The sequence below is a fragment of the Ictalurus furcatus genome, chromosome 6, assembly GCF_023375685.1.
Source record: "Ictalurus furcatus strain D&B chromosome 6, Billie_1.0, whole genome shotgun sequence".
NCBI classification, from domain to species: Eukaryota; Metazoa; Chordata; class Actinopteri; order Siluriformes; family Ictaluridae; genus Ictalurus; species Ictalurus furcatus.
In genome coordinates, this window is record NC_071260.1 from 25850996 (window position 1) to 25863749 (window position 12754).

The 12754-nt window shown below is 37.7% G+C and overlaps 2 protein-coding genes across 6 annotated transcripts in view; one reads left to right on the forward strand and one right to left on the reverse strand.

Annotated features, from left to right (window-relative positions):
* Positions 1-381: 381 nt before the first annotated feature.
* Positions 382-5995, reverse strand: agr1 (anterior gradient 1). The gene is made up of 8 exons (XM_053627344.1): positions 5802-5995; positions 4869-4967; positions 3102-3165; positions 2928-2980; positions 2258-2334; positions 1393-1456; positions 1134-1217; positions 382-636 (listed from the first exon to the last, which is right to left on the reverse strand). The coding sequence occupies exons 2-8, from the start codon at positions 4960-4962 to the stop codon at positions 587-589; spliced, it is 486 nt and encodes a 161-aa protein (XP_053483319.1). The 5' UTR covers positions 4963-4967; positions 5802-5995; the 3' UTR covers positions 382-586.
* Positions 5996-7517: 1522 nt separating this feature from the next.
* The window catches only part of traf3ip1 (TNF receptor-associated factor 3 interacting protein 1), a 36182-nt gene continuing 30945 nt past the window's right edge, over positions 7518-12754 (forward strand). For 2 of the 5 annotated variants that reach the window (XR_008386154.1, XM_053627345.1), the window contains exons 1-3: positions 7518-8164; positions 9687-9755; positions 12183-12344. Coding sequence is in view for 4 of the 5 variants with exons in the window: in XM_053627345.1 (XP_053483320.1) it covers positions 8042-8164; positions 9687-9755; positions 12183-12344 (354 nt within the window). In the remaining variant the exon portion in view is untranslated. The remainder of the gene's footprint in view (positions 8165-9686; positions 9756-12182; positions 12345-12754) is intronic. The other 3 variants (XM_053627346.1, XM_053627347.1, XM_053627348.1) reach the window with 3 other exon arrangements.

The following is a 12754-nucleotide window of genomic DNA, read 5'->3' on the forward strand; positions in this document are numbered from 1 at the left end:
TGCACAAAATTGCACGATATGTGTAATGAATCTAGAAGATATGAAAGTTCCACTTTTTGAATAAAATTCCGGATTTTTTTTTTTTTTTTACTTTTTCACGATATTAATTTTTTTTTTTAGATGCACCTGTATGTGCTAAATGCCCTAAGTTAAGTGATGGAGTAATTGCATTCTCTGTATGTTGGGCAGCTGTGGCTCAGGTGGTAGAGCGGGCTGCCTACAAATTGTAGGGTTGGTGGTTTGATTCCCGGTCCACATGACTCCACCTAGTGAAGTGTCCTTGTGTAAGACTCTGAACCCCAAGTTGCTCTAGATGGCAAGTTAGTGCCTTGTGTGGCAGCTCTGCTACTGTTGGTGGGTGAATGAGACACAGTAAGTGCAGACTGTTTATAACTGTATTCAGTTATTTTTACTTGCCAGGAACGCTAAAACGCATGAACACATTCAATCCCAATTTCAACATACACTCAAAGTGTTTGTCTCATTTTCCGTGTGATGCATGAAATGTCTGTTAGTATAACAAACACTTCAGTCTCAGATCTTTTCATCCATCTGCCATTCTCCTGTGTGATCAGCTCTGATCTCACTACAGCTCTGTGTGATATAACTTCTTGGCTTTTACCATGTTCTCCTCCACTAGACACAAACACAGAGGAGAGGTTGTGATTAATCAGAAGTCATCATATGTCATGGTTTATCAGGTGGAAAGCAGTCATTTACAAAATGACATCATTACATTCCTGCATGTTGATTAATGGTGTATAAACAATAGGCACTTTTCAATTTTTTTTAATTTTTAACTTTTTAACAACACACATTTTACATATAAACCTATGGGAATGTTTATGTTCTGCATCTATAACATGTCTTCTCTTAAGTTATAGCAATACAAATATAACACAGCAGAAAAGTGTTCATTTAACTGTTTTTGTACACTGCATTATCTGAAACTTAGTATCTTGGATGAAGCTTTAAGCTCCGCCCACTTGGCACAATTGCATCATACTACTGTATATCATCAAAAAGCTTGTTTCCTGATATATATATATATGTATCTCAAAAGATCACAGAAAATTTCATTTCACATGCCGTGACCCCTATAATTAATAAATTACCAGAAAATAAATACTCACAGAAATCCATGTCCTCAGGTCCATAAGCAAACTTGCGGTTGGTGTACTTGCTAGTGATGTCGTTGCGCACGGTCATCGAGGGATCTGGGATACAGTTAATTAAATGATCATTACAAAAAGTGTGCACATAAATGATTTGGTCTGAGATATTGAATGACAAAAGTATTTGATTTCTAAAGAAAAATACATTTCTACATTTTGCTTGCTTTTATTATTGATCATTTTAACATTAATTTGAATATTTTCCGAAGAAGCTCACCAACAAAAAGAATTCTGGGAACGTAATAGCCGTCAGGAGCCATATTAGCATCTGTCGTTTCATGCTGCAGGTAATATTCAGGCTGGGTTAGACACTCAGTGAAATGTCGGGTCATTGATGTACAAAGAGTTTATATCAATTTACACCCACTGAGCACTTTATTAGGAACACTTGTGGAACAGTCTAATTTGTTAAAAACTGTTCCACAAACCCGCTTAAGATCAATGGGTGATGGGGCTTTTTCTGTCTCTGCTCCTACCCTTTGGACCTCTCTTCCTCTCGAACTTAGGGAAGCGCAGACCTATGACACACTTAAAGCTCAACTCAAGACATACTTTTTTAAATGAACGTTTGCTTGCTGATGTCTACTTTTATTATTTATTTATTTATTTATTTATTTATTTAAATCTCTTTTTTTTCTGTCTACTGCTTATTTTGTGTACAGCGCTTTAAGAAGCTGCTTTTAAAGACACTCTATAAAATAAAGTTTATTATTATTATTATTATTATTATTATTACTACTACTACTTGTACACCTACTCATTCATGCAATTATTTAATCAGCCAATCGTGTGGTAGCAGTGCAGTGCATAAAATCATGCGGATACAGGCCAGCAGCTTTGTGCAATGTTTACATCAACCACCATAACAGGGAAGAAAATGTGATTTTGACTGATTCATGATTGTTGGTGCCAGATGGGCTGGTTTGTGTATTTCCTGATCTTCTGGGATTTTCATGCATGATAGTGTCTAGAGTTTACTCAGAATGGACCAATAAAGCAAACACATCCAGTGAGCGGCAGTTCTTCCTAACGTTCCTAAGTGCTCAGTGAGCGTATAACTGTAAAGTCATGTAAAACATTACCACTAAATTGAGCATGATGAAATCTTCTTTGGCCATTTTCTGGATGGATTTGTTCTCCACAAAAGCCTTTTTGAGAGCTTGGTGTATGAATGAAAGAGATAAAAGTATGTAAACAACAATGTCCTCCACACACACACACATATATACTATACTACATATATACTGTACAGCAGTATAACTTTAAAGGTCAGAAGTCCTCATATACAGATGGGTGAAATGTAAAGGAAAAAGCCCAGAGGGCTTTGTTATACTATGGGGTCGTTGTAGAAATATTTCTATCTTGATGGGAATGGTCTCTTCCAGGAAGATCCTGCCCCCATGTAGATGGCATGAGGGTTCACTGAATGGCTTGATGTGAATGAAAATAATCACATGTAAATCATATGCTATGTCCTTCAGACACCACATCTAAACACCTACGAGAGATTTTGGAGTGAAGTGTTAGACGACGCTCTACTCTACCATCATCACAACACCAAGTGAGGGAATATCTTTTGGAAGAACCGTTCCCCATCTCTCTAGTATAATTCCAGAGAAACTGTTTTAGCAGCTGGTGGTGGCCCAGCACCTAAGACCCTATATGTTGGATATGTTGGTTTTTCCTTTAAATTGTCACCCATATGTATATGTAGTATATTATGCTAATGAATGCTATATCAAAGGTACAAACCTTGACTATATTGGCACTCCTCTGAGTGATGAATTACCATCAGTGGCTTGTTACTATAGAGATACAATGAAAAGCACACACACACACACTCGTTAGTAGCACTACGTAAGCTGCAAACATAAGCAAATCAGAGTTTGATTTCATATTTAGCTATGCAAAACTGTTACATCATACCTCTCCTTCATTTTCGTCAGCCCTTCCTCATATGTCTGCACCCAGGTGATGTCATCACCCCAGCCTTAAACAAGGAAAAAGTCCACATGAATGATGTGAAACAATGATAGGAATAAACTATACCAGACCTACTCTTTGTCCAAACGAGATCAGCCAGGATCAGCATGTCATGATCAAGACATGGAGTGATTGGAGTGGTAAATTCAAGTGCAAAATTTTACGTTCCTGTTTTACAATTGATCTAAAATACCACTTAAGGGGGTAGTTAAATGAAAACCTGAAGTGTGGCATAAATTTGAATTGAATAGAATTTTTTTCCCCCCTAGAGGAATCTGGACACTCGTGTAGAAAGTACAATTTTGTACAAAAAAAAAAAATCAAGGTTTTCATTTGACTTGTAGAGTTACAAAAGGTTTTTAACACAACCACCTCACTCTCCAGAATGCAGTCTGTGACACTTGACATAAGTAGGACACGTCAAAAGGAAATAGAAAAAAGATTTAGAAAAATTAAAAATAAGAAATATTTTGAAGAATGTCCAGGAGTTGGCTACTGGGTCTGAATATTAAGATAAGAGATGAGATAAGATAATACTTTATTAATCCCCAGATGGAGAAATTATTACAACTCAGAAATGAATTATAATGGCAAAAATTGGGCATACAACAATATTTATATCACATTCAATGAAAGAAATGCAAACTGATATCCATCCATCCATTTTCTGTAGCACTTATCTTACACAGGGTCTCAGGGTCGCCTGGAGTCTATCCCAGGGCACGCAGGGCGTGAGGCAGGGGACACCCTGGACGGGGTGCCAACCCATCGCAGGGCACAATCACGCACTACAGACAATTTGGAAATGCCAATCAATGCCTACAACGCATGTCTTCAGCCTGGGGGAGGAAACTGGAGTACACAGAGGAAATCGGAGAGCGTGCAAACTCCACACACAGATCTGAGGCTGGAATCAAACCCCCGACCCCGAAGGTGTGAGGCAAACGTACTAACCACTAAGCCTTCATGCCCCCATGCTAACTGATATGATTTTCATTTTTCTGTATTATCTTATACACTACAGGGTCGGTTTTATTGCTTGTGATAAAAAAAACACTGGTGAAATTCACCCATTGTCAGATTGCTACAAATTGAATTTTTGTCCTTTTTACTTTGTCCTAAGAGTGTACAGTAGAAACTTTTGCACTAGAAAATTCCCAAAGTGACAGACTTTTTCACCCGTTCCCACCAAATAATTATCCAGTGGCCACATTCATTTAATTATGATAATCCCCAGCATATAAAGTCATGAGCCCAAGTTACACAGCTTGTGATCACGAGTTTGGCATAATTCATCATTCATGGCGATGAGATACTTAATCTCACCTCAATATTAATTTGTAGTCTCAATATATTAATTCATGGCTACGCCTTATTGAAAAATAACCGCCATGTCACCTCTGTAAACTTTCATAGATTTGTTTTTGTTTGTTTCATTTGCCTTCTCTGTTTTGAAGTGTTCATTTATTCTCTGTTTCACGTTCAAAGCACGTCTCCTCTGTCCAGAGTCTGTGATGTTAATCACGAGTGGTGATTACTTCGAAGTAATCATTAATGGTTAAGAATTAAAAGGTAACTGTCATCACCATTCAGTCATGCTCATTGTATATCTGGACTTACGTATGTAAAGAATTGTTATATTTACAATACATACTGGTTTAAAATACGTACCTAATTTAGGATTATATTTCGGAGATTGAATGATTTTACCTCTTGAGAGAGTCTGGACTTTTTTCTTTTTCTTCATCAAGGTCACATCACAGGACAACAGCAGCAGAAACACACACAGGGACCAGCGGGCCATGGTTACTGTGTACAGAACAAAAAGACTGACTAACAATACGCCCTATACACATACCGGTATGATTAGTAACGGGTATTCTTTTGTCTTTGGTCCATGTTGTTTTCACAATCAAGCACTCTACAAGCTGTTACACAAGCTCTGTCTAAAGCTCCTTGAACATACAATAAGTTAGGGATGAAGGAGCTGTTAGACATGAAAAACCAGTTCACAGTCATGTACAGTGTTTTCGAGAAACCAGCTCCCTGTATTCTTGCGTTTTCATTTTAGGTACGGGTTGCATTCAAGGTTTTGTGTTGAATGAAGAAGAGCAATGCAAATTATTGCCAATGTCATGCCAGCATGACTTTACATAGATTGGAGTAATTGTTGGTACACTAGTTTTATTTTTTTAAATACAAATTTTGAAAAAGGAAAACCTGTGGCAGATTCTCTAAGATGCTTAGAAAACGATAGCAGACAATTTCCTTATGAAGCAGCATAGAATGTATCTGATACTACTGATGCATTTAAAAAACACACAACAACAACAACAAATGGTTATCACACCAAATACTGACTTTGTTTAGTTTATTACTGTTTACTGATCTTTATAGATGAAATCTATTTATGTATATTTATTTATAAAAATCAGATTCCGTATCTTAGATTGAGATTTTAGATTAGAGTTTGTTTATGGGTGCATTGGATTCTTGTCAAGTTTCTTGACTCAAATGAAGTAGAAAACAACAAGAAAGACAGATGAAATATTTACTGAGAGAAACATGTCCTTAACAAACCACTGAAAGCAAAGTCTACACACAGCATATGCATATATTAATATTCCATAAAGTAAAACTTACTGAATGTGAAATGTCCGATCCCTCACTCCAGTCTGACAGGATTTACTGTCAAGCGAGTGTTCTTATAGTTAAAAAACCCACCAAACAGGTCTGACACACAGCTATTATTCTTTGCATGACATTGCACTCATAGTTTGACATGAAAGTTTAAAGGAAATAGAACTTTTGGAGTTTGGAAAATATTAAAGACTATTATGGCACAGAGGGCGTGGTCAATAGTCAGGGTAACCTGCCTCCTCTCCCTGCCCACTGCCGACCGCTCGACTGCCACAATTTACATATATATATATATATATATGTAATATATATATATATATATATATATATATATATATATATATATATATATATATATATATATGTATGTATATATATTACATATATGTATATATATTACATATATATATATATATGTAATGTGTATATATATATATATATATATATATATATATATATATATATGTTATGTGTGTGTGTGTGTGTATGTGTAAAAGATGCTTTTCCTTCAATTTTTTTTTAATATATTTGTTTACAGTAATGGAAACATATTTTAGTTCAGTTTTATAACTTTTATATATTACTGTAAAAATCAAGGGTGCGATTTTATAGTTTCATTGCCACAGAGGCAGAGCATAATAAATTAAATAAAAAAAAGTAAAATAAAACAAAACAAATCCTAACCAAAGAATCTGATTATAAATGTTTTAAAAATGTCTCATTGAAAAAAATGTCAATTATTTCTTTCAATTTACAAAACCATAAAATTGAGCTCTTACAACTTCTGGATGGAACACTTTTTTTTTATTATGTAACCTTGGTTTTATCCATCCATCCATCCATTTTCTATACCGCTTATCCTTCAGGGTCGTGGTGAACCTGGAGCCTATCCTAGGGAGCATGGGGAGAAAGGAGGGGTACACCCTGGATCCATCCATCCATCCATCCATCCATCGCAGGGCACACCCATTCATACACTACGGACACTTTGGACACTTTGCATGTCTTTGGACTGGGGGAGGAAACCGGAGGAAACCCCCACAGCACGGGGAGAACATGCAAACTCTGCACACACAGGACCACAGCGGGAATCAAACCCCCAACCATGGAGATCTGAGGCGAACATGCTAACCACTAAGCCACCGTGCACCCCCTATTATTAATTATTATTATTATTATTATTATTATTATTATTATTATTATGATGATGATGATGATGATGGTGGTGGTGGTTATGATAATGATGATTATGATGATGATTATGGTTATGATGGTGGTTATGGTTATGATGATGATGATGATGGTTATATTTATGATGGTGATTATGGTTATGATGATGACTATGGTTATGATGATGATTATGGTTATGATGATTATGGTGATGATGATGATGATGATGATGATGATGATGGTTATGATGATTATATTTATGATGATGATTATGGTTATGATGGTGATTATGGTTATGATGATGATGATGGTGATTACGGTTATGATGGTGATTATGGTTATGATGATGATGATGATGATGATGACTATGGTTATGATGATGATGATTATGGTTATGATGATGATGATGATGATGACTATGGTTATGATGATGATGATGATGATGATGATGACTATGGTTATGATGATGATGATGGTTATGATGATGATGGTTATGATGATGATGATGATGATGACTATGGTTATGATGATGATGATGGTTATGATGATGATGATGATGATTATGGTTATGATGATGATGATGGTTATGATGACGATGATGATGATTATGGTTATGATGATGATGACTATGGTTATGATGATGATGATTATGGTTATGATGATGATGATGATGACTATGGTTATGATGATGATGATGATGATGGTTATGATGGTGATGCTGTTGATGATTATGGTTATGATGATGATTATGGTTATGATGATGATGGTGGTGGTGGTGGTGGTTATGATGATGATGATGATGATATCAATATTAAATATCTTTAACAACCATTCCCAGTTATTATTTTAAAACGGATCATTCATCTCCAGACTCGGAGTTGTTAGTTGTTGCCATAGAGATATCCTGCGCTTGACAACCAGCCAGTTCTGCGCATGCGCACTACCGTGTAGTCAGTGGAGCATTGTGGGATTGCACACGGCAAAGAGACGAGACGGTTTAGTGTGATTAGAAAGCTATTTATTTGGTTTCTTAAACATTCCGGAACAGTGACATTAAGCTTGAACAGCAAACTATGAACGCATCGGTGGTCAAAAAGACGCAGGAAACTCTGGGGAAAGTCATAAAGAAACCTCCTCTGACTGAAAAACTGCTCAGCAAGCCGCCTTTCCGGTACCTGCACGATATAGTGAGCGAGGTAAGTGTATCCCTGACTCTCACATTACTCCTACTCCATTTGCTTGATCTGGACTTTATTAACAGGATGAAGCATTACTGCAGGTGTTATGGTTGCTCTGTTAGCTAGCTTGTGAAACTAAACACGATTTGGCTTGGTAAAAAGCGACATATCGTGCTATTAGCTAATTCTGCAGGTATTAAACATAGTCTCGAGTCTCTCGTCGAAGTAGATTAGTGTGTGCTAAGCTGATCTTCATCTAACACACACACACAACTTATCCACACAGCAGCTAACAGGCTAACTAGTGTACAAGTTAGTCAGAGACAGTTAGCCAGCTAGCGTGCTTATTCTTATCTACTTACTGGGTAACATCATGAAAGCTAATTTAACCTGTTCCACCTTACTATTTTCCACGTAGTCATTATGGTGGGCTTTTAATTAGACATTACTGAGATTCATGGAGCTTGACGTGCTAGTTTGCTATTCAGCTAGCGTCGTTTTTTGTTGCTAGGCACCTCTCAGGGTACGGTTATGCAAACAAATAGTTTTCTTCCGCCCATATTCAGTGAACCCCCGCCTTTTTTGCGTCAGGAATGGTAAGTAGGAGCTTATTTGCTGCTCTATGATTGGCATGTCTTATTGTACAATTGACGCACGTCTTTTGAGTGCGAGTAATCTCTGGATAAGCCAATCACAACGAAACTAGTCGGAATACAAGTAGGGAAAAAAGGATGATTCCAGTTCCAAAAGTGAGCTCCCTAGATGCAGCCCTGGAGGCCAGGAGTTCAACAAGGGCTTGGGATTTACTTTGCTAATGACAAAATCTGATTATTATTATTATTATTATTATTATTATTATTATTTATTTTAGATGAATTTAGATGGTTTCTGAGCAGGAAAATCACTTTAAACCATCTGCTTTATACTGGTTAGGGCTGTGGTGGATCCAGAGTCTATCCCAGGAACACTGGGCATGAAGCAAGAACACACCCTGGGTGGGGTGCAGGTCTATCACAGGGCATCATGAACACACATTCACACACTCTTTCACACTGACAGGTTATTTAGCTTAGCCAGTTTGCCTACCGGCATGTTTTTTGGAAGGTGGGAGAAAACCAAAGAACCTTCAGGGGAAGTTATTTTGACTCACTACTATGCTAATACAAAATATTTAATAATAATAATAATAATAATAATAATAATAATAATGCAGCCGGAGCTCAATATCGAACCGGGGACACAGGGACTGTGAGTTGGCAAAGTTACCTCCCGTTTCACGTCATACTGGTAGTGTAGAATAATATTGCTATTATTAAGTATAATGGAAAAGCCTGGAATGTTCTGTTTGGTCCGATGCATCCACAGAAACCCGAATGCTGGGTAGAGGCTTGACTTGAAGCTCCCCTGTTAAAGTTAATACTCAGTAACATCCAGAAAGCTCTTCCTGTTTTCACTGGTACTCTTTTTTTAATGTGAAATGGACACAAGTTACAGTTCTGGATTTCGATATTAATAAGAACACTGTTTTCTCCTCTGTCAGGTGATTCGCACCACAGGCTTCATGAAGGGCCTTTATGCGGAATCAGAGATGAAGTCGGACAACGTCAAGGTGAGTCTCTAAATTCAGACCTGACAACTGTGACGTATTCTGCGTACAAGATCTGCGTTTTGACATCGGAGTACCCTGTAGTACGAGTCATCACTCACAAATATCCCAAAAGAGCAGTCCCCCCCCCTTCCCCCCAAAAAACGACAGATGAGCCAATCAACATGCGTATCTGGAATGATGGACAGTTGCTCTCAGGTTTGTTGAACTCTCCCATATTAACCGAGACACTGTAAGCCCCGCCCGCCCACCCCGACTCGCATTAGCAGTGTTCAGGCTGATGCTCTGGTGCTTGACTTGCTTAAAAGATGCACAGTATTAGACAATGTAATGCAGCAATGTTAGGCAAGATATTTGTAAAAGGATCATATTGAATAGGTTCTATATTTATTGATTGATTTATTTATTTATTTTATACTATGATTCCTCATAGTTGGTGTGGTAATGGACAGTAGTTTCACCTCATTTTTTCTAAAAATGGTACCAAATGTTTGTGTAAGCCAAACCAAACAACATTTTTTTTCTGCTGGATTTAGAAAAGGTTTCAGGAATGCTGTTTTTCTTCATGCTCACCTGTGTATGTTGATCACTCGTAGCGTGTAAAGTATGTTCCTGACTCGGCTCGTTTGCTTGTAGCCACGCCCACAAAACTCCATAAAGCGCACAGACAGCTTGGAGCACAAAATAAATGCTCAAGGGAAAGCCTGAAAAACAGTACTTAAAATATATAATAATAATAATAATAATAATAATAATAATAATAATAATAACTGAGAGCTAAATCTTCTGGCAGCTGAGGCATTTGTTTATGGTTTCTGGTTAGATGATCCTCCACACCGTTTCTTTTATCAGAGTTAAGCAATTAATTTGTCTTAATTTATGGGCTTGTGTTATCTTGCTATTTATTTATTTTTTTAAATATTCTTTAATTAATGCCAGTAATATAAAATGACCTTTTTTTCACAAAATGTTCTTGATGGTACGGTTAGTCCCTGAACTAGTGAACTAGCATGAGGACGTCTTTTTGATAGCGACTCCAAAGATGGTTTACACTTCTGTAATTAACTCTTGATAAGTGCATCTGCTAAACTCTGTAAATGTAATAAAACAAATAAGCAATTTAACCTCTATATTATATAGATCTGAAGTCGATCAACGTTTACAGTAGTCTTCTTGTGCGTAAATTTACACACACTCAGGAGCGGGAGTAGAATTCGAACAATTATCCGAATTTCTCGTGTGAACTCTCGTACTAACGGTTTACGCATAAATCCGTTCGTATAAACTTGATTGATTGAGGCCCAATGAGGATCTCCAGATTGGTGGGAAAACCAGAAACCTCCAGCGAGCAGCACTTCTGTGGTTGATGAGAGAGGATGGAGGAAAACGGGCAGATTGGTTTGATCTCACAGGAGGGTTACAGTAACTCAGTAAGCACTCTTTGCAGCCATGGTGAGCAGAAAAGTATCTCAGAATGCATGTTGAAGCTTGAGGCAGATGGGTTACAGCAGGTTCCACTCCTTCCAACTAGAAACCGGACTCTGAGGCTACAGTGAGCACAGGCTCATCGAAACTGGACGAGCATAAAAGTCTGAATTTGATGAACATGTCATGATTGAGTCATGAGTCAGGAGGTGTGAAAATTCAAGAAACAAACTGAATGCCACAAATCAGCTGAACACAGAACCATGCTGTGACCCTGTATAAGAAACAGACTCCTAGGTTTCTGTTGCTTTCTGAGGGGAAACTGGAAACACTGGAGAGCTAAAGAGAGATAAAGAACTAACGACGTGGGATAAACTCATTCACAGCCGATCTCTTTTGAAAACGCCATGACGTGCAAAAGGAACCAAATCCTTTGATGCTAAGACATGCATAATGGATGCTCTCTCTCTCTCTCTCTCTCTCTCTCTCTCTCTCTCTCTCTCTCTCTTTCTCTCTTTCTCTAGTACACATGACTGAAGGGCTTCAGCCCGAGAGAGCAGTGGGGGGGGGGCCTCTGGCGATGTTTGGCAGATTTTATTTGACGACTTCTCTTTGGATACTTTTCTATGATTAAATGTTCAGTCAAATATTATCGAACTGTGAACTCTATGCCCTGTAGTAGGTAATAATGTCTCCTGATTTATAGTATCTGCTGTCTGTGATGCGTGTCTAAGCTCATTACCAGCCGGCGGAATTGTAATCGACTCCTAATGGGAATATGGACAATTGCACTGTATCATAATATACAGCCCATTTACAGTGCACTCTAGAGAACTGAGCTCAGACCATACATAATTATACATATTAATGCGGCTAGACGACACTAAGATTGATGCATACATTACAAATCTATTCATTTTAATAACACAAATGTCCTTGAAACAAAGATAGATTATCTCAATATAGTGTTTTTTTAAAATTTTTTTATTTATTTGTGCATTGTAGGACAAAGACTCAAAGATAGCGTTCCTCCAGAAGGCCATAGACGTTGTGATGCTGGTGAGCGGGGAACCCGTGGCTGCTAAGCCTGCACGGATAGTGGCCGGCCACGAACCCGAGAAGACCAACGAGCTGCTCCAGACCCTCGCCAAGTGCTGTCTCAACAAGGTCAGGATGGAGTAGTTTTAGTAATCAGTTGAAGGGAATGACACGTATGTCTAACCCTAACCCTAGTGTTGGGTTCGAGTCCACCTTTGTTGAGTTCGAGTAGAGACCAAGTCCTTAACTAATCGAGTCCGAGTCCAAAAGTGGCAGAGTTGGATTCAAGCCTCGAGTCCGAGTCCGGCCGAGTTCAGAAAGTAATTAAATTGAAAAAAAGATTTGAAATTGCAATTGTAAACTCAACACTGAGCTGTTAAAGTAATACTTTAACCGTCACAAACCAATGGCAACATAAATGTAACAAAAAATACCACTATTACATCTTGCTATTGCCATTTAATATTTTTTATTTCATGTCATCAGCACTTCAACTAGTTTCCTTTCAAAAATTGGTTTCAATAAAAAAGGGATATAGA

Bases quoted from the DNA above. Each gene is read 5' to 3' on its own strand.
- agr1 (XM_053627344.1), bottom strand. From the start codon at position 4,962: ATGGCCCGCTGGTCCCTGTGTGTGTTTCTGCTGCTGTTGTCCTGTGAT. The intron at 3,166-4,868 runs GTAAAATCATTC...TCCTTGTTTAAG, and splicing joins AGTCCAGACTCTCTCAAGAG to GCTGGGGTGATGACATCACC. The intron at 1,218-1,392 runs GTGAGCTTCTTC...ACTGTATCCCAG, and splicing joins TCCCAGAATTCTTTTTGTTG to ATCCCTCGATGACCGTGCGC.